The sequence below is a fragment of the Branchiostoma lanceolatum genome, chromosome 14 (assembly GCF_035083965.1).
Source record: "Branchiostoma lanceolatum isolate klBraLanc5 chromosome 14, klBraLanc5.hap2, whole genome shotgun sequence".
Lineage (NCBI taxonomy): Eukaryota > Metazoa > Chordata > Leptocardii > Amphioxiformes > Branchiostomatidae > Branchiostoma > Branchiostoma lanceolatum.
Window position 1 is genome coordinate 12645790 of NC_089735.1, and position 22356 is coordinate 12668145.

Genomic DNA, 22356 nt, shown 5'->3' on the forward strand with positions numbered 1-22356 from the left:
TGTGGCGATTTCGAAGGACTAAATGTACATGTTTGTGGTAGGATTGAAATGTTTTAGTATATTTTTAAAGTGATTATACAGTTTCTAATGCTAAGACACAATTTTTACAAGGTGTTGTTTTTAGCGTTTCAAAGTTTTTGGGAAAGGCTGTATTTTAACCTCCTTGATCTCACGTGAGTAATTTTACATGTGTACTTGAAACATTGTGTGCCGCTGGCAACATATACATGTAATTTGTTTTCTGATCAGCGTGCTTTGGTTTACGATGTAAACAGAGACTGTCAAAGTTGTTTATATGAAAAATACATTTCAAAACTTCAGTGTGCCGTCTTATTTTCTCCTAATAACAACGTTACTTTGTAGCGAGATCGACCGATATGTAAGTACCGCCAGGGTTTCACAAATGCCGGGTCATTGTATCGGCGGGGAAATCCACGTCATTTGGTCGAAAAATAGCGATTTAGGAGCAAAAATATCGGGGAAATATGAAAAAAAAAACTAAACTTTCGATATAAAGGGGATCTCTGGTAAGCAAAGCCCCGATGGATTTTCAAAAAAACAATAAACGTACCGTCCAAAATAAGAACGTACTGGGTGGATTTTGAGGCTGAAAAAAAATAAACGTACCGGTACGTTTATTTGGGAGATGAGAGTAAGTGGCTCGTGGTAATGGACTGTACACCAGGCCTATACATCAGCTGCAGAAGCCTTTTACTTTGTCCAATGACTCCGAGTAACCTGTATATGCTGAGGGATTACTTTAAGCTGTGCAGGCTAATTCAACATGAGGAGTAAAAGGGCAAAATAAAGTGCAATATGTAACTTAAACAGCTGGGTCTGTGAAATTTCACAAAGACTTGTAACTAAAATCATTTTAGCAGGTTAAGCAACTGCTTTATTGACACACACAAGATTGTCCATAACCAATACTGTTAATGCATTTAAGTTTGCATGGTTTTTATTTCGCGCTAAGGTGAAAATGGAGTGTTCGCAGTGGTTTTAAGTTCGCGGCAGCGCTATAGTCACATACTGCTACTAACAGTATTAGACAAAAATATTAATGGTGGTTTTAAGTTGGCGGTGAAATGGTCGCCGCGAAAACCCGCGAACACAAAACCTCCGTGAACATTTCTGCATTTACAGTAGTATCTAATCTTCTCAATACATTTCCTGCAGCTATAAAGGCTCATACCAGCAGCTTAAAAGGACAGCCAAAGCTTCCATCATACAAATCATGCTTACAGCCTTTCTTATCACCATGATCATAATTATAATAATAACTTTCAGCCTGCTAAGGTAGCCATATGGCACCAAATTTGATTAAATTTGCGGTCTGGCAGCAAGGTGATGGGTTAAAAGAGGACATTATAACTGAATGCATTTAAGTTTGCGTGGTTTTTATTTCGCGGTAGCGAGAAAATGGAGTGTCCGCGGTGGTTTTAAGTTCGCGTTTGAAACAATAGTAGCGCTAAAGTCATGGGTGGGCAAAAAGTTTCGCGGTGGTTTTAAGTTCCCGTTGAAAGTTCACCACGAAAACCGCGAACATAAAACCATCGCGAACATTTCTGCATTTACAGTATCTGCACGCACTCAATGCAGCAGGGTTCTCATCATTTCAGCTTTTAACTCAGAGGGAGTGATGCAACCTCTGCTGCACTAGGCTCCACTCATATTCAACTAAAGAATGGTCTGATGCAGAAAAGAATGACGGCTGCAGCAAGGGGCTTTGCATGAGAAAGGGCGTCAGGCATGATTTGTGCGGCGGAAGCTTTGACTCATTTCGATCTGCTGGCATGAGCGAAGAGCTGCGGGGAACTTAAGCTATTAGTTCTGGACAATTTTGTGCATAGTAATAAGGCAGGCGTCTGCCTACGCTCACTGCGGGATTGGAAGCCAGCTCAGCAAACACCTAACTAGGACAGCTCAGGGGATCTCTTACACCACAATTAATCTGAGAGGGTTCAAAGTATTGTTTCATTCTGCAGATTGAACTGGGAATATTCATCACAGTTGTCAAAAGTTTATCATGTTTTAAAATGATGATCATTCTTTAAAGACAGCAGTTTATATGCTGAACTTGTTATCTTATCACATGGCAAATGAATTCTCCCATGTCATGTACACACTTTCAATTATGTGCCTGACCCTCAGACTAACTTATTACTTCTATATGACATGATTTATTTCATAATTTACAGGGTGGATCAACCAAATGGTTTATCGTGCCCCTGGATATTCAAAATCTTCTGCAGTAATAAAAGCAATATTCATCTTTCATTACATGCAGAATTTAATTGACAGTCAAATATTCCATGGATGATGTAGGATTTATGATAGTAATAAAGATGACAGCATCAATGATATAAGGTTGAAATTAGGCTGTCATCTGATATTCTGTCTTCAAATAACCACTTAATAACATAAGAAATTGAAAAGAAGTCAGCTGGTTTGATATTGGTAAGATCGGCCAGCAAAGCATAACGTCTCAAGGTCTCCAGGGAAATATCCTTTTGAAAAAATCGTAATCAAATCGTAACTGATTTCACAAAACCATCATTGTAGTATCATTAAAAATAAGCGATATAAGGTGAACATGTTGCCTGTAACGTCTTTTTATGTCAACAGTTTGAATTGTAAACTGTGCATAAATGCTGAGAAGACGATCATAGAAGAACTTTATTGCGCGACAATTGTACATGGCAAGAATTCTTTAACATAATACAAAATAGAAGTATTGAATAATATGATCATATCAAAATGATGAAATCTGGTGAACCCAGAATGATTATTAATCTAGCTGCTTGCTAGTGATCCTTCAGTCTAATGTCAATGTCATCAGTCTCTTCGGGATGAGGAGATGTTCCTTGAATGATTGCACACAGAGTTCAGGTCAACAATTTCAGAGCCTCCAATCCTCAACAAGGTGAAACGCCACACCCACGACATTAAAAATTCATGCAACCGTCGCCAAGGTCTCAGAAAAACCGGTTCAATTTCCTTATATGGTGAACGTAGTTCTGAGACACTAATTAATGTGGTTATCATGATTTTGTCAAAAAGAGAAGAACTCTTCCTTTCTGCCCGTAGTACATACCAATTTGTATTGTTACTACAATCAAATATAAAAGCCGTTTCTGGTATTTCCCAATCAAGATGGTGTCTTCTGATTACTGCTAATGACTCTTAATGATTAAGCAATCCCATCAAAGCTTCTATGGTCTAATTAATATATACATCTAGGGACTCCTTTAGATGCATCAGAAAATCTTTTTGATATTGGTAGATTACAAAATAGATCATTGACAGTCACTGTACAATATTACTTGTATCTATATTGGTTTGAGAAAAAAGAATAGGCTAAAATGATATCCTCAACATGTAATCTGACAAAATAGACAGACCTGCTACAAATTGACATGAATTAATAACAACTTAGTGTTTTTTTTCTAATTTTCAAGGTGGCAGGTACACTTTAACATCCATAGATTGTCAGGTCGCTTTTTCCACAAAGTGAGATATTGATGACGGTACATTGCATGGACCACAAAACGTGATCAGACACATTATCTGCCTGTATTAATGGACTTCATTAATTAAACTCTGATTGTACTATAGACCCAATGGGACCATTTGATGATTTGGAACTTTTACATTCCCCAAAATGAACATAAATCTTATCTACAGTATGTAGAATGAATTCATTCTAAAACAGGATTGAATTACTGTGAATCTTCAAATTTTTCCGGTGGTTTTATTTTTGCTATGACCTCTCCATTGCAAATTCATGGCAAGGTGACTATGCAATGTAAAATGTATCACTGTACTGTACTTAACAATTTCAACCGCAAATTCACAAAACCTCCTGTGGCAAAATAAAACCTAGAACCACTGCAATAGAAAATGAATTTGCAACTTATAATTTCAAACACAATAGAAAATGGGACTTAAGACTAATGGTCCCCTTTTTCCATAGCGTTGGAAATTAGTCTTCCTCCAAAATAAATATTAATCATCATGATAAGCATTACTTAAGATTTCAGTTACATTGAGCCAATATTTTTCCCCCTTCGAGACTATTGATTCCCTCCTTTAAGCCTTAGGTGTTAACAAGGTATGGACGACATTGCTTCCATGTCCACAGTGATGAGGATCATCCCTGTGAATCTGCCCAGACAATGCATCAATATTTTAATCTCCGCCCGACATGCTTCTGCTGGGCGAGCCTTTCTCCAGGGAAGGTTCCACCCACTCCATTCCCAAATCAAAATCCTGAAGCAGAGCTATTCTGTATTCAGTGGCGATAGGACGCTATCAGATTATGCAGCCTTTAATAATGATTGACTTGAACATTTTGGAGGAAAAGGTTATGGCAAGCAGATTGCTATGTGAATGTAATTCTCTTGCATAGATATGATTTATGAATAACAATGATATTAGGCCAAAACATTTGAATTTGAGGCCGTGGCAAGCAATTGATAATATGACACAAACTGATTTTAAGATGCAAAAAATTGCTCCTTCATATTGGAGACTGTATTCATTTTTGTATTAGAAAATGAGGCACATAAACATTCTATTTGCTAGAAATGTATCATAGCTTCCTCTTAATTTAAGAAGTACTGACTGCTTGCTTTTTTCTTGCATATATGAAATTATATTGCAGTAATAATGATGGAAAGACAAACTGTATTGTTTTGCTCATACTTATAGTGTCTAACCACAATTCAGTGTCTTTTGAAAGAAGCGGATGTTTGCAATGTGAACACAATTCTTTTGAAGAATGCTATGATTCTTAATCAGCATCATATTTGTCACCACAGGTTCTGGATCCACAACCATTTATCATACACTGTTATGGAACAGGTGAGATGAATTATGATAACCACACATTAAATATCACTGGCTTATGTAGAGTCAATTCCGTGTCACCGAGAGGGTTTTCAGGTAATATAGCTAGTGAGTTCAAACAATTTTAGATAAAAGACTATTCAAGTCAAAATACAGTAGATTCCGCATATCTGTATAGCCCATTTGTCAGCGCAAATTATACGACTCCCCGAACTATACGACTGTCCGAACTAGCGATATTGACGTCCCGAAGGAGGGGAGGGGGGGCGAATTGGATTTTGGGCAAGACACACAATTACGCTAACGATATCGCAACTTTATTTTGCAAAATTTTAATCAAAGTACAATCCGACCTTTTCGTCGATCTTAACGTCACCATATTGGATTAAATATGCGATCCATTTTGTTCAGATAAGCCCGAACTGCGTGGGAAACTCCTGCCAAATAAAAAACTCCCGCCGCATGTTGATCACGTGAAATCTTACAGTCAACCAATCAGAGCACAGGTTTTTATGACGTAAACCAATCAGCGCGTAGAAAAATGCATATCAATGAGTAAACAAAGATGGCCGCCCAGCGTCACCAGACCTTCGTCGCTTTATTTTTGTCTGAAATCGCGACGTAAAATACGATTCATCTACGCTACATAAGCAGGATTTTCACGGGGAAAGAATCTGAGGAATAGGTTCTCCGTCGAATAAGGCCACAAATAACTGTAAATCGCGGCAAAATACAGCGTAGAGGCTCAAATGCTCCGACAAAAATCGTGTTTTTCTTTTCGTATTTTTGTTCACTTTCGTCGCTTGAGCCTTGAAAAACAGGTTTTTAATGAGATCACCGTATGTCAAAGGCACCGATATCGATTGTTTGCAAGCATGACAATAGCGAGTAACAAAAGAATGTGATTGTTGAACGGTAGACGGCGTCCCCACTCCCGAAACAACAATTCAAACCCAAAATTTAGCCTGTAGTTGTGGGTCATTTTACGATAGAATCGGACAAGATTCTATACAATACCCCGAACTTTACGATTATGGGCTATACAGATATGCATTGTTTTTACAATTGAGTGAATGGTAAATGGTTTGGTGTTTTGGAATTCTATACAGAAAGACGAAATATACAGAAAAAAGGTATACAAATAATTGGCATATACTGTAGTTCTAAATTGTTCAAACAATCAAGAATGAAAGTTTGACCATGTTTGAACTTACTTATATATGTTGGAACTATTTGGAAAGTAATTGCACAAATATCTCTTTATCTAGAACAATTTTCAAACATCTATGTGATTGTTTCACTATTCGAACATGTTGGAACAATTTGAATAATTTTTCAAATGGTAGATTTGGGTTATTGCCCCCATAAAAGTAGGTGCTAATCACACTCTATTGTCTGCCTCTGTATATTTTTAGATTTCACGTCTGGACTTTTGACTTCAGGTGTCTATGCATGGCACCCAGGCCTAATCCCCTATACTTCGAAGGGATGTGTGAATTGCCCTGTTCCCATCCCACTGACCCAGTTATACCATGTTGTTATGATGTTGGAACATGTAGGAACAAATGATCAACCTATTTTCCAACAGTTTCGAAAATAATACAAATAACATGTGCAATGTTAGAAACTTGTCTAACATGTTGGAACACAGCAGAAACTATTTAGAACATCATATGAATGATGGAAATTGTTCTAAACAGTCACTTATCTCCCTTAGATTGTTACAAAGGTTTTACAAATGTTAGAACAAAAGGCAACAAACACCCTCTCGGTAATGTGGAATCCACTCTAACAGCATACCTTTGGCATTTTGCAATTAGCACTACGATTTACAAGGCATTGTGATATACCACCTATTTTCCAACGGGATATTGCCTGCTCCAACTAAAAAACTGTTATCTAAAACATTAGTTAAAGCCTTGCAAAGCCATGAATCTTGCCTTTCCTATGGTATTGTAATGGATTAATTTTGCGAAGAGATCATTAAACCTGACCTCAATAACATCTAGCATGTACCTCATTAATCATCAACTTCTGTCAACAATTGTGTATTTCTAAAAGCACCTTTCAAGTTCTACATGTATTCCTCAGTTTCTAAGAAAGCATTTAAAAACTCTTGGATAATCTTAATTTTTAATGTTTCCCACCATGACCCATTCATCAATCTGTCACATTTCACCTTTGTTGGCCTTCTTCCTAGCACACTGCACTTTTAATGCCTTTTTGCTCCATTGGGTATAATAAGTCTAATATTCATAATTACATGCTTTTATCACAATGAGAATGTAACATTACTACAGCAGTAATGACTGTCCTCTTGTTGGCCATAAACTGTTTCAATTTCCGCTTTCAAGCAACACTGCCAACACTAAGTAAAGGTTTGAATGCATATCATGAAAGAATAACTTTGAAATTCATAATTTCTTTTCTGACTATGATGACCTCTGGCAGTCGGTTTTATCTTTAATTTTGACACAGAATACATTCCGTAATGTTATGAAATTGAACATGCTCAATTGTTGACTGTTGACGGTAAAATAGTCATGTCAAACTTTTTTTCTAACATCTAAAAAATATGACAAAATGTCGCTAATCAATTTCATCACTTACACATAGTAAATACATGATAAATAAGCCTTGCTGAAAAAGGCTTTTTGTAATGGTATGACCTTTTTATTGTCCTCCTTTGACCTTTCTGGTTGATTGGCTTAATTTCTTATCAGTATTTCAGCTGCTGGAGCCATCACACTATCCTTTTCTCATGCAAATGTAGCAAATTACACATCATTTTGCTACACAGTCCAGCACAGATCCATCAGGCTATTAAGTATTAATGACAAGCTTGACTCAATAAGGCATGGGCCGTCCCTTTATGGTCTGAAGGCATTCTTTTCAAATTGGTATTTTTGGATTGAGCTGTTGACATGACAGACACAGGGGTCCACCAATTCATCTTTATTTCGTATGATGATAAGTACTATGATATAAAAAATCTCCAACCTACCCTTTCCATCTTTATTGTTGTAACGGTACATGCATATACAATGTGTGTATCATACACAATATGATATATCCTGAATGAAATATATACAGTTTTGCACAATTCTGTGTCAGTGGCAGTACAACAAATCCTACAATTTCTCATTCATCCCATTAAGAAATTAATAATGCCTCGGACGATATATTCACAAAAGGACATATCATTATCATAATGACTACTGTATAATATTAAGTAGTTTCCCCTTGTTGAAGAACACAGAAAACACATTCAGAAATCCTCATGCTGTGAGCGAGAATATACACCGGCCCGCCATTCAAGGACACTTCAGGGGGAAAACATGGCATCAACAAGTTGCATCAAAATATAATGGGAACATGAATGTCACTGAGCTTAGTCAGTAGTCTCTGGCCTTCAGATCTGCAATAATGGCAGCAATGCCTTTACTGGTGAACATTTACTGATTTAGCCATTAGTTATAAAATTCTATGGTGCAGTATATATTAGAAATGCAAGAGCGCTTCGGGAAGCCACGATCCCTTGGCTTATTGTACACTTCCTCTTTTGGTGACGGAAGAAGTCTCTACCTACGCTGGGGAAACACAGGATTTTGAACCTGATCTTTGACCTCGTTTTCTCAAGCGGGCAAAGGAAACGAAGGAATCTCATTGGCTGTACATGCGTGCTGACTGACGGCTGTGGATGAAAGGGATAGTTGACAGCATTATCAGCGCTAATGCTTCACATGTCGGTATGGCTTGGGAGATAGCAGGGGCGTCAGAAGGGTAGTCTGGACGCCAAGGAAAAAAACATTACGATTTCTCTGGTAAATCCTGCGTGCTGCTTCAATGATGAAGACTGGGGCCAAAGCTTTTTTTTAAATATCTGACGGGATTGTGTATTATCAATTGTTATCACAATGAATAAACTATAGACACCTTGCAAATATAATATAAGCAGCAACAGTGGGTGTTTCTGTATCAAATGCAACAGTACATAAAACAAATTTGAGTTCACAATTCAGGTTGAAAATTCCATCTGATTTCATCACTGATGACACGGATGGTGCGTCCTTGTCAAGCACCTTAGAATATATTCTAGATAATGTTCCCATGAGTTGATGTATCAGATAGCACGTAGCTCGAGGTCTTCCATACATACAACTCTGCGCAATGTACCAGGCTTATCTTCCTATCTCCACATTGATAAATTATTCATTCATCAAATTATGCAAAGAGAACGAAATGTCCCTCAACACTGATACTAGAAACCATCTTCTATCAAAACTGTTGTCAGTGAAAGCTTTAAGATAACACATGACATTGTCAAGGATCAAGCAGTGAGCTTCAATAACATTGGAAAAGTCATAATCAGAATACACATAAGGTTTGTATGGGTGTACTCCTGTAATAACCATTACGGCGTATTTACCTTATGAATAATTAAAACTGCTCGGTGGCTATATTGAAATTGTTACAGTACATATGTTTGCCTCTATTCATCTGTATAAAAGCCTCTTTCTCTTGTGGAATGTATAGCAATTTTCTAGATGTACATTGATATGGACAGGAAAACATGCACATTGTATGTGTAATGTGACTATATACTAGCTACTAGTAGACATTCCATGATGGCTTCAGGTACTTACACTTATATACCCTCTAGAAATGGTGGGAGATCTGAAATATTTCTAAATGAAAGGGGATCAAGAATTATTAACTATATTTAGATAAGAACATTACTGACCATTCTAATCAAAGAAAAAATATTGCTTATTCCCCCTTCAAGATTTTTGAATGGCGCAGCCCTGACATACAATCTGCTTGGTCATAGTTCACTATACCTGTTTACTGCTTTCTTTTATTTACCAAGGTAAACAAACATCTCGCCATTGCAGACACGTCCCTTTTTAATGACAATTTTTGCCACTGTGTTGTGAAGCAAGCAAAAATACACGAAATTGCAATTAGGATTATACAAGTCCATGCAAATAAACATGGAGTACAGTTCTCATGTTTTATGCATCCTTTGAACTATATCGGCACATATCCGTAATGGGTGCAAAAAGCTCCCACTGAATTAACTCAGCACATAAATGCATAAGGTGCCAGTAGAAAGTAATGCTTTTATCTAAATGTGCACGATCCCTATGTGCTTGCGCATGTCTATGTGAATCTTTTACAATAAATATGTGCATGTGTTATTCATTGGTATCATATCTCCTGAGATATGATCTATGAATCTTTATGCAGGGTGCAAAGCGAGGATATCTCTGGGTTATATGATGGATACCTTGGCCCTGGATTCTTATTAATGGCCATATGGGAGAGCTGTTTGTCAGAATCTACAGCTAAACAGACATTTTCTCCGTGTAACGTCGCTTGGTTGGCCGCGGGAGATTTATCTTCGTATAACCTAGGAGGCATACAAAGCACATGCGGACATTACCTGGGCACGCCACTATTCTATAATAGGTGAATCTAATTTCAAAGGGCTTTGCAATACATCCATATCAACAATCCAACATAATCTATGTGATGAAAACATCTTCAGGTATAACCACGCTGTTCAACATGCAGGAACATGTTTTAGTAATTTCATAAATCCCCTGTTCTAAATGCCATTGGTGTATTCGTGTGGTGCGTCTAAAATGTTCGTCTTGAGTGTGAATGGGCGGTTTTGAATGGCCGGCACACCCAGATAACCATAAAACCCTTCCCGTCAATGGATAGCTCATCCCACCTGAACATGCAACCAGTTAGCATGAATATTGGGCCGCCATTATTGACTACATTAATGTTTTACCACCTGTTATGCCAGGAAATCCAATGGAATTTTCCTGCTCAAGAGCCAGAGGAAAAATAGCAGAAAATTTGGAGCCCACGTTTCTATCTTGAAACCAAAACCATATCAACCTGTTGTTTGAAGGGAAATACAAATGGTTGGGTGAAATTATTGATTTTTTCTTCATTTAGTTCTTGTATTGCCCCTTGTATTTGCACAGGAGCTCTTGTGTTACACTTAAGGGGAATTAAGTCCCTTGTATTGCTATCATTTGATAAATAGGGCAATTTGGTAGGGATTTTAGTGATAAACGTTGTGCCACTGTGTAATATATTATTTTACCCCAAAAAAGGATTTACCATTTACACAGGTAATTTAACCAAAGATAAACAGTTGTTTGTTGGCAATTATCTAGCCGATGTTTGCGGAAGTATCGCCTAAGGCGGGAGCGGTTTGTATACAAATCACCATGACAAAGTTGGACATACATGTATACAACATGTCCCAGCTGTGGTCCTCTTCTTAAAATCCTACACCCGAACCCAAAATCGCGCGGAGAATTCAAAAAGTCCCACGGGCCGCGTCCCCGTCCGCCACAGGCCACAGAAAAGATAGCCGAACAAGGCAAGGATTTCACATGACATGTTGAAAATTGTCGGAGATCTTACTTTGGTGGCTGGGCTATGAGATAGGACGGGTAAGGCGTTACAGCCGATAGGACATTCGGACAAGCGAACAGGTGCACGCCCCCCCCCCCTTAACGAACGTAGTTAGTTTAATATTAAAGGAATATGATATAATATTAACACAACACAGTGCTAGGAAATATTAAAGGGGGTCGTACCAAGATTCTCCCGGTGACGGTCTGGGCTGAGATGAGGACACCTGCCCAGTCTTTCACCGCCGTCATCCAGCCGATCTCGGGGTCGGGCGACTTGACGAACACTCCCGTGTCCTGCATTTTGGTGGTCGATGGCGACTGTGCCACGACCTCGACAGGTTTCTCCGCCACTCGGCAGAAGAGCCAGGCGCCCAGTCTCCACAGTAGGATACATACTAAACCGCCGACGAAGGTGACGAAGCTAGACGTGAGGAAGGCCCACCACATGCGCTCCTTCTGGTTACAGTTGGCGTCCATGGTGTCCATGGGCAGGTAGGCCACGGCCGGCGCGGCCGGACGAGTCGCCGGAGCTGACAATCCCGGTGCTTCCGATGGAGGCAGTATCTTGACCGTGTCCTCTAAACAATCTGAGCCGAAGTCAGAGGACTAGAGCCCGCCCGATTCCAACTAGCCTCCCGCTCCTCTCGGCACGACTCGCCTTCCGTCTGACTCCATGTTGTGATCGAGATCGATGGAACTGGCATGTACCAAGTATTCGGGGAGGGGCAGGTTGTACCATTAGCCAGTGGGGTACATCTCAAAGTAAGGATGTACCATTAATATGTAAAGGTAGACTCGATGTAAGACATCACACATCAAAAAGTATCAAAAGCCCAAAGACTAGCAGATATGTCTGATTTATCATATTTACGCTATTCTAGTAATTCACATTCCACCTCCCCAAATGCGCAGGTGCAAAACAAATAAAACCAACTTGAAAAACACACCAAGCTTCGGTCTTCAAATCTTTGTCCTGACAATATTCAAAACCAGTGTCACGTTGTAAAAATCGTTGATGTTCATATTTAAATTGCACCTCCTTGTAAGAAACGCTTGCATAAGTTCGCAGGGCCATATCGGATTTCCGCGACACGCACCGATTTTCATCGCTGTAGGGGTCTCCACATTTCCAATGCAGAGTAGTAATGTAACGTCCCAGGCGTTAAACTTAAACGCCTTCCAGCAAATTGGTTACCAGTCGTGCTGAACAATCAATGTTGCCATTTCTCCCGTACTGGGAATGTTAATTTGGCGTTGGGGTCGTTTTTAACACGCCCCTTGTTGTTCGTTTGAACGTTGCTATGTTGACAGTGTAACGTGATATGTATACAGTACAGGTGTCATTGCCCTGAATGACACATCCTTAATCCAAAGGTACGTGTTAACGTTACAGTGCTCACAAAAATCCCTCAGTAGTTTTGTGCCAAAGAGTATTTTAAGACATGTCAAGGCATCGTTGGAACGACACAATTTCTTACTTACTTACTTTCTTTCTTTCTTTCTTTCTTTCTTTCTTTCTTTCTTTCTTTCTTTCTTTCGTTCTTTCTTTCTTTCTTTCTTTCTTTCTTTGGCGTTAAGAAAATATGCTCTTGTCGCAGACAACAAGACCCTAGTAATTAGGTAAACTAGATTCGTTTGCTAAAAGGTCTAACCAGTTACTGGTTACTGATGCCGAAAAAAGGAGGAATGCGTACTGTAAATGCAGAAATGTTCGCGGCCGGTTTTATGTTCGCGGTTTTCGCGGAGACCGTTTCACCGCGAACATTTTTGTCCAATACTGTAGCAGTATGTTACTATAGCGCTGCCGCAAATTTAAAACCACCGCGAACACCCCATTTTCGCCTTATTGCGAAATAAAAACCACGCGAACTTAAATGCATTTACAGTATCCTGACGTCTTCTTGTTTCACATCCGAATGCTTTCCTGCATGCGGCTACATTCGCCGCTAGGGGTGCACCTTGTCGTATGTCTGATCGAGTGTTTCCAAGGGACAATTTTCTAAGTCAGGTTCAATATTTCAAACAATTTTGGGACATCATTGTTAGCAGTAACACCTAGCTTCAGGGCACTTTGAACCAGTAACACCTAGCTACGTACAGTGCACAGTGAAACAGTAAAAACATATTGCCCTGATGAAGATGACAGGCGGTCCTCGAAACTTTGGCTCCTGTTAAATATGTGGTTGTGAATAAAAGAACTTTGCTAATACGTCATTCACCAACCTGATGAAATTATTCACTGATATGATATTACAGTTCTTGTATAAGACGAACTTTGAGTATATCCCATTTCATTTATTCAACATCTGTAATATGTTTATGCGGTTTATAACTTATGATGCATACGAAAAGAAACAGATGGATACGTACTTATGTGAGTGGTATTTTATTCAAGTTAAGGGACTACTAGTAACAATGCAAACAAACCAGCAAAATGTCATCGTCACATCCGACAATGCTATTCTCTATCCACCACGTACAGCGAGATACGTTGAGTAAAGTCTTTGAACAAGCGGGCTTTGGAAAGTATTAACTTATAAGGAAGGACGCAATTCTAATGTGCCCTAGGATGGATTGTATACCGACAATATATAGGACATCAACACACTGCTTGATGCTGAAGCGCCCTCTGGCGCCTGTCGGGTTTAGCGCAGGTTCCCTGACCAATACTTCCCGTCCAAGTGGGTGCGAAGGCTGGGGTTCACAGAAAGGGCTCGCTTGGCACCTGTGAGCAGAGTCAAGAAAAATCAGAATTTCTGATGAAACAAGGAAACAAACGATAAAACATAGACAGTCACTACATTCTGCGAGAGAGAGCAATTAGCAAAGGGTGAGGCCTTCAAAATAAAATCATTTTCCTCACATAGGCGTGTAACACATGGCCTTTTCACTAAACCCCTCGGTATGAGATTAGTCTGATCAACTTTAGATCTATGTCGAAATCTCAACAACAACAAAAAAATGTCAGAAATATTATACTTTTCTGTAGCGGAAAAAGAGTCCACGGACGAACGTTAACACATGCAGAAAGATCCTCTTCTCGCATCACTCCAAACCTCTACATTTCCAAGAAATTTGCCGTCTCTCTCCGCCTTTTTCCTGTCAACACACTTCCTTAGTACACCATTGAATGTGTCTGAATGTTCGTCCATATCTCACCGTAAACGTCAGCTTTGTTTCCAGTTCGGATCTTCGGGCACCGAGCCTTCCGAGTCGGGTCCTCGTGGAACCGTCGGTCCTGTTCGGTACCGTAGTGCTGCCCGATCTGCAGTGCGCCCACGCCTGCTAGGACCGCTTCTTCGCCAGCTGGGCTTGACCTTCAAACGTTAGAAAACAATGGATAAAAAAAAAACATTCATATCAACAGAGTACAAAAATATTGGGGAAAAACACATGGGCACTAAAAACATAGCTTCATGAACCAAATGTGTATCGGAACTTGTCTATATCGAATTATAACAAATACCAACGAAATGTTGTGTTTAATACAGTCTAATGTTTGAATCGTACCTTTTGTGTCTGCCGGTGTCGCGTGTTCCAATCATAGTTTCACCAGTCAACAGCGTTTCCAACAAGTTGGATGCATACTTGTCCACCATACCAGTCTTGGTGCCCTGCAAAGAAAGAACGCATCAGTCACAACGACCAACATATTATCATTGGGTACCGTAGGCCGACTTCTCCCTCTTCGCAGCCAGGGGCTGAACTGCGAGGAGCGCACAATTGGCGGGGCTAGATCGCAAGGGTCTGGAGCGGCTGCCATTCTGCGCTAACTCAGGTGGCTTCAATACGACAAATGCCCCATGTGCGGCCATAGGACTGTAGGTTTTGAACCACTCACATGACCGAGAAGGACCCCTCCTCTTTTCGATAAGTGCGATGGGTTCTTTTACGTGCTCGAGGTGTGGCTCTTCTCAAACACGGGACCTCCATTTAACGTCCTATCCGAAGCTAGGTACTCATTTACACCTGAGTGAAGTGAGAAGAGTTGTGCAAAGTGCCTTTCATAAGGGCACAACGTCAACGGGACAAATCAGGGAACCCCGGATTCAGTACCTCTGGGTTCCGGGGCCAAACACCCTGCCACTGCGCCACGGCGACGCCACATATATTACACATTGGAGTGGGAAAACAGCAACAACTGTGCATGGACACGTTTGTAGACTAATCTGCTCATACTCAGTTTACCTTTTCTTCTCTCTCGGAGATCCATCCCAACGTTTTCTGCACGAGCTCGTCCCGGGTCTGATCGCGAATCTCTGGCGGACAGAAGCGCAGTTGAGCCTGCAGACATACGAGCTCTCCTTCCATCACGGCTTTCAGCTGTAAAGATTTCCGACAAAACACTTATTTTCATATAACTTAATATTTGCCCCCGATTGTGCACTGTGAATTGTAAGGTGTAATAATGTACACTGTAGCATCCATCCCATTATAGGTGATGCCAGAATTAGAAGCAATCAATAAATCTATCTACTGGCCAAATCTGAGCTGAAAAAAAAATACTGAAAATATTGCTTACATCTCTTTCAGTCTTGTCAGACTGGCTGGGCAAAGTCACATCGGACCGACCCAAGCCACGACCTGACCGTCCCAGGGCGTCCTCCCTCTCTTGCGGCCAACGGGACGTCTCGTAGCGCCGTGGATCAGTGTGCGAGACGCTTCTGGTAGAAACACCGGTGCGAGACGGTTTCGTGACGTCCGGACGACCACCTGTTTTTCCACCAACATCTTCTCGCTCCTCCAGCTTTTCCAGAATCCCGATGTTTTGTGCGTAAACGTCGTACACCATCTGTTTGCTGGCTGCATGAAACAATAAGCGATCATTTTAATTATCAATTTCAGCAATAGTACTAGAGTTAAATATTTGTGCTACATATTCTTCAGATTTGCTATGTTTCTTTTTGAGTTGAATGTGTGATAGTTGTGTGCCGATTTGTTCTAAATAGAGAGAACGCTAGCGACCCCAAAAACACCCATCCCAATAAAATGGTATGGCGACCCTGTGACGTCACAATTCAAGATGGCGGCCACCACACATGCCAACGGATCCAACAAAGGTTTTGCTACGCAAACCTGTAATTTCAGCAATAGCACTAAACATTATGTTTGTCGAAGCCAATGTTGCAATTTTTCAGTATCCAAGCATGATGGCGTTGCGAGGCTATGGGAAAATGTTTATGCTATTCCACATCTACCAGATAGGGGGCAGTACTGACCTTGCAACGACCGATGCCGCTGCTCCGTTTTCTGGGGTGCGTAGCTCCCTCCCGCCGATCTGTAGTTACCGTGCGGCTCCCGGTAGTGGGCGCCACCAGACTGTTCCTGGACGGCGTCGTACCCGTGCCCATGATGGCGTCTCTCACTCACCTGTTCGATACGGAATGCACCAAATATATAAATATAGAATACAACACGGAGTATCACCCGAGGTACCAGCCCGACCGCAGGTACTCACGACGCCAACCCTTTTAATGTGTTCTTATAACGTTACATGTACTACACTGTACCGTATAGATTTGGTCAATCCTGACCAAACATGAAGCACACATATCTAGCTTGTTACTGTGCATATGTAAATATGCCTTCCCGAACATTTGAAATGAGCAGATACCATGTCTGTGTGTCGACTGTTGCCATGGCTACTGGCCGTATACGGTTGAGGTTGAGTTGTCCTGGATCCAGATCCATAAGTTCTTGAGGCTCCGGTGTAACGCTCGTGGTCTCTGTCGCCTCTTCCACCACGGTCTGTTAACAGTAATAATGTTGTGTTATCAATGAGACACGTAACCATCCAGCTAGACGAGCTTTCCAGATATAGATATCGGTGCAGGTCAATCACTCATGACTTAGCGTTTTCCGTCAAACCACGGTACATACAAGCGTTACATATGCACCGACTGTATAAAAGACCAGTATCGATCACAAACTATGAATTATAGAAGAAGTGTCTGTAACTGTAATCTTACTTACCGTTGCTATGTCCCGAGTACCAGCTCATTTCTCATGAGAAGTCACTAATACCTCCCCCTGGCCTGCCTAGCGCCGAAAGCTTGTCTGAGGTCGTACCACGGTGTATCCTGTTCTAGCTCGGCGGGACTTTCGACGGAGAACGGTTCTTTCCACGGGTTTCTATGGGGATAACATGACATCACGCAATGTTTTGCCAGGGTCCGCCTTGTTCAATGTACAGTTTGGGTATTTCCACCGCGTGAGTCATGACCCTGCGAAACTGAAAGCTGTAACTTCCCGTTTTTCAGATTACACAATAGGGGGCGGGACTTTCCAGAATCCAGGGTTATGATACTGAGTGAGAGGGTTTCTTGGATGTCACTAGAATCCCCACGGTTTCGGTGCAAGTGAATCACTGGAAATCACCGTGACGCCACATTTGAAAAATTCCCCTTTTCAAAATCGCCATTTGCTACTAGTGTTGGCGTTTACTTTTGGAGGTAGTACACCGCTTCTCAGTTCTGTGAGCCAGGTGGCCTGTGAGGTGTCTCCAGACGACAATGCCTACCCGCTACGTTCTGAAGATTCCCTGCCCTATCACGGGATGCGCCGGACAGTAAGTACACCTAAACTACACATATGGCGCTGCTCTGCTAGGCGTAGCCTGGAAACCATATATACATACCATCGGGGGCTCCCCGATATCTCTACGGTGCTGGGAGTGATGCCCGCCCGCCCAGACAGCTTAGCCCGCTCGGGGACCGGTGTGGGTTTACGGCCTTGGATTAAGTTAGTTCCCCCCCCCCCTAGGATGGCGGCGGAACTCTTTATTGCAGCTAAAGTAGAAAGGCTGCGAAATTCTATATGGCAGCTAAGTAGACAGGCTGACAGAAACAGCTCAATAAAGCAGACTGGGCCCGGTAAAACACCCCTATATACTAAGCCGACCCCTAGAGACTCTAGAGACTGGGACCAGGCTATACTAGGCGCGTGGTGAATGTACATTAGGGCCGCATTCACTTGTTGTACACAATGCATGGCCCTTTATTGAAGAAGAAATATGCTTGTGTGCCGTGCAACAAGTAAATGCAGTCCTGTTAAGTCACCACGGCTATACAGCAAGGACAACTAGATTTCATTCTCGACGAGGCAACGGCTGTATGATTCTTCCCAACGGTGGCATGAAGCTAGCCTCTACCAGGCTCCGCGGATGGCTGGAAAAATAGTAGAAATTGGCCAAATAGAGTGAATAGTATGCTAAGGGAGTCGGCTACGGAGAGAGGGTCCAATATGCCAACTGTACCCCTATAGCAAACTAACCTCACTTTTATGTTTCTCTGTCTATTTGGCCAATTTCTACTCTTTCCAGCCGCCTCTGGAGCCTGGCATAGGCTAGCATGAAGCTAGGTTCCACTAATATAGGGCCTGTGACGTGCATGTATGTACAGGGGGAATGAATATCTGCTTTGTGCGGTCCCTCTTTTATTTCTGTTCCTGCCCCCTCGAATAAACTGTTCGCTTATATCCCATTTCCACTAGCGGCTGCTACCAATAAAAATTCGACTGCTCACTCAGTGAATTTCATAGACAAAGAACGAACCATTTTAAGTATTGTGTGTTTTGTTGTTGTTCCATCGTGCGTGATATTCTAATTATAAAAGTAAGTGTGACACAAACCCAACTAGAGTTAAGTATTTGTGCTACATATACTTCAGGTTTGCTATGTTAATTCAACGATTACGGAGTCTTTTCATAAATATGAATTGGTATTGAATGTTTCTTTTTATTTGAGTTGAAGTTGTGTGCTGATTTGTTTAAAAAAAAGAGAGAACGCTATGATTTTTCCTCAAAACATCTGTTTGGAAACTAGCAAGAAAAAACACCCCTCCCTCAAAATGGTCACACCCAACATTAGCGACCCAAAAAAACATCCCTCCAAATAAAATTGGTATTGAATCCAATATGGTGACCCTGTGACGTCACAATTCAAGATGGCGGCCACCAATCAAGCCAATGAACCCAACAAAGGTTTTGCTACGCAAACCTGCAATTTTGGGCACTCAAAAGTTGCTAAGCTAAGGGATCGCCGTCTAGTAGACTATGTACTATGTTTTTTATTTATCTATTCATTTATCAATCTTTAATGTAATTTCATTATTTCCCAGGTCCAAGCTCTCCCAATGGGTCTGCGCGAAAGACAACGGCACCATGTACGTAGATGAGGACGGCTTCCTGTCCTGTTACTCAAACAACCACCGCGCCAAGATCATCTATTGGAAATTCGACTGTGGTGAGAGGGGCTCAGGGAGCAAGCACAACTACGAGCGATATGTGGTAAAACTTTATACTCATAACAAACACAAAACAAGAGTTCCACGACCTCATATCTCCATGAACGATTCTATTCATGCAAATGACTTACACATTTGCATAATATATGCTTGGTCATTAACGCATTTATCTAACTTACACATGTTGCAATATTAACAGTCCTATAATTTTCCAATTAGATGAATTATGGTGTTTTTGCATTAATTATGCAAATTAGGAATCTATTTGCATAATTGGTATCTGTTGATGCTCCACTTTCCATAAACTACATGTTACATGTATTTGATGGAAAACACTGCAAATATAGATTTTCCTCATTAGCTATGCAAATTAAGTCACAATTGGCATAATTTGCACTTCATTACGTATATCTCTGTCTAAGCTACCTTCATACTAAGAACCATGTTGACAGTCCTATAATTTTCCAATTAGATGAGAAATGGTGTTTTGAATCAATTATGCAAATTAGGAATTTATTTGCATAATTGGTATCTGTTGATGATCCACTTTCCATAAACTACATACGTTACATGTATTTGAGTCTGATAATGGAAAACACTGCAAATATAGATTTTCCTCATTAGCTATGCAAATTAAGTCCAAATTAGCATAATTTGCACTTCATTGTGTACATCTCTATCTTAGCTACCTGCATACTAAATATCAAGGAAATCCGTCGTTCCTTTGTTCAGTTATTTTCCTTAGAAGATTTTCACAAAAACGGCCCTGCAGTTCCAGAGGAAGCTGCTAGGGGGCCCAAACCTACACCACTTCTTTATTACATCACAAGCTATCTGCCACCCAAAAATCAAGACCACAGCACGTCCAGGTCATAAGATACAAAAATTGAAGTTCTGCTGCAGTACCAAGGTCACATACCAGGGGGCCCAAAATCGACCTTGAACTTCGGCTTCACAACACCTGCCCATATACCAAATATCATTGTAATCCATCAAGAGGTTTTTGAGTTATGCTTACTACAGTAGTGCGGAAACACAAACAAACACACAGACAAACAAACACACAGACAAACACACCCAAAACTATATCTCCATTTTTCATGGAGATAATTAAAGTTACGTATTTGTGCTACATATACTTCAGGTTTGCTATGTTAGTTAAGCGATTACGGGGTATTTTTATAGATATGAACTGGTATTGAATTTTTATTTTTATTTGAGCTGAATGTGTGATAGTTGTGTGCCGATTTCTTAAAAATAGAGAGAACGCTAAGGGACCCCCAAAAAAACACCCCTTCCAATGACATGTTACGGCTACCCTGCGACATCACAAAATCAAGATGGCGGTCACCACACATACCAACGGATCCAACAAAGGTTTTGCCACGCAAACCTGAAATTGGCACAATGCGATACATAAGCATAATTATTGATATACGTATCATGAAGAATTGTACGGGTAGGGCCTAGGGGGGGAGGGGGTACAAAATTTATCGGCTGATTGTGACAATATTGAACCTTTTTTATCTAATTTCAAATCTCGTTATCCAGTCGGCAGACCTGGAAGGGTTCTCCCACGCCATGGCCATCGGCCTGCCTCACCTGAAGGAAGCTGGAGCAGTCTGGGTCACCAAACTCATACAGAGCGTCGAGAAACAGTTTTTGTACGTATCTAAATAACGTTTGCTGCATAACTTGCTTTTATCTAAGAAAAAAGACAAACTTGCTAGTATATAGGAAATATGAGCTGACTTCCATGGCGCAGTCTGATTTTATAGCCCTCTTCAATACCTGCAGTTATGTTGATCCTCTACGTATACAGCCAAAAAACGTTCTGCCATTGTGACTGACAGATTTCTTTATTTTTCTGCAGAAACGGAGACTACTAGGGAGGGGCATTCGACGAAAAAATACGTTATATAATAACTTTATTGCACAACAATTGTACAAGGTACAAAGTATGGCATTCACTGGTATATTCTATTAGGCTAATCAGTCTATCTTATACAATATGGTGTAGTAGTATGGGATGACAATGGGATTTTACAATCATTGGAGGAGTTTCTAACGTCTAGACATTCTTTGATATACTTCCCAATGTATACCATGCATGGGTTGTCACCTTTTATCATGTACTTAAATTTGCTATTCAAGTCCATTGAGATAAATCCTGGTAGATCCGACGATATCATTGAGTATAGTGAAGTACGTACATCACAATATTTGGGACATACAATCAAAAAGTGATATTCGCCTTCAACTACCTCTGGACAAAATGGACAAACACTCTGGTCGATAGGAAGTTTTTGAATAAGATATGATATCAGCATCCATACGCAAAGTGATATGTGCCCAGGACTAACGACAATATATACTTAAGCTAATTATGCATAGCAGTACCTAAAGCTGGATAGGGCCTAAACTTTTTTTCATTCCAGAGGATATTTGGATTGAAACTCTGTTCACCTTGTTGTTGTTCACTTTGTAAAGCAATAGTGCGATCGTATATGACAAAAATTATGCCAACTGACATTCTTCTCGACGTATGAAGTTTGCACTGTGTGGTTCGACTAATAAATACAGTGTACGAGCTAAGACTGCTTAATGCAAAATGACTTGTTATCATTTTGTATATACTTATTTACACATGATTAAGATAAGAGAAGACATTATTTCGATAGCTATGATGAGTTGGTCATGATAAAGATGTCTATCTGTACAATTAAAGTACGTTTATACGTTTGTTCTCCTGGAGCAAGTGTCTGTGACTTGTTTTGTGTCTCGGGCATTTATGACGTGTCGTAATATCTATTAGGGGGTGT

The 22356-nt window shown here is 40.6% G+C and overlaps 3 protein-coding genes and 1 long non-coding RNA gene across 27 annotated transcripts in view; 1 reads left to right on the forward strand and 3 right to left on the reverse strand.

The window, feature by feature from the left end:
* Window positions 1-12003, reverse strand: part of LOC136449129 (calcium-activated potassium channel subunit alpha-1-like) — a 108463-nt gene extending 96460 nt beyond the window's left edge. For 18 of the 24 annotated variants that reach the window (XM_066448985.1, XM_066448973.1, XM_066448974.1 and 15 more), the window contains exon 1: window positions 11475-12002. In XM_066448985.1, the coding sequence (XP_066305082.1) occupies window positions 11475-11777 (303 nt within the window). In that variant the 5' untranslated portion in view covers window positions 11778-12002. Of the gene's footprint in view, window positions 1-11474 lie in introns of all 24 variants that reach the window. The other 6 variants (XM_066448984.1, XM_066448971.1, XM_066448969.1 and 3 more) reach the window with 2 other exon arrangements.
* Window positions 12004-13661: 1658 nt separating this feature from the next.
* On the reverse strand, window positions 13662-14622 carry LOC136449000 (uncharacterized). Its single transcript, XR_010757962.1, has 2 exons — window positions 14451-14622; window positions 13662-14016 (listed from the first exon to the last, which is right to left on the reverse strand). It is a non-coding gene; the product is annotated as an uncharacterized lncRNA (long non-coding RNA).
* Window positions 14623-14758: 136 nt separating this feature from the next.
* LOC136448811 (uncharacterized) lies at window positions 14759-17399 on the reverse strand. The gene is made up of 6 exons (XM_066448459.1): window positions 17265-17399; window positions 16906-17039; window positions 16511-16661; window positions 15814-16094; window positions 15480-15614; window positions 14759-14905 (listed from the first exon to the last, which is right to left on the reverse strand). Exons 1-6 carry the CDS (start codon window positions 17290-17292, stop codon window positions 14774-14776), a joined length of 861 nt encoding a protein of 286 aa, XP_066304556.1. The 5' UTR covers window positions 17293-17399; the 3' UTR covers window positions 14759-14773.
* A 228-nt stretch (window positions 17400-17627) lies between these two features.
* Window positions 17628-22288, forward strand: LOC136448812 (uncharacterized). Its single transcript, XM_066448460.1, has 4 exons — window positions 17628-17859; window positions 19409-19577; window positions 21086-21198; window positions 21408-22288. Exons 1-4 carry the CDS (start codon window positions 17804-17806, stop codon window positions 21421-21423), a joined length of 354 nt encoding a protein of 117 aa, XP_066304557.1. The 5' UTR covers window positions 17628-17803; the 3' UTR covers window positions 21424-22288.
* Window positions 22289-22356: the final 68 nt, after the last annotated feature.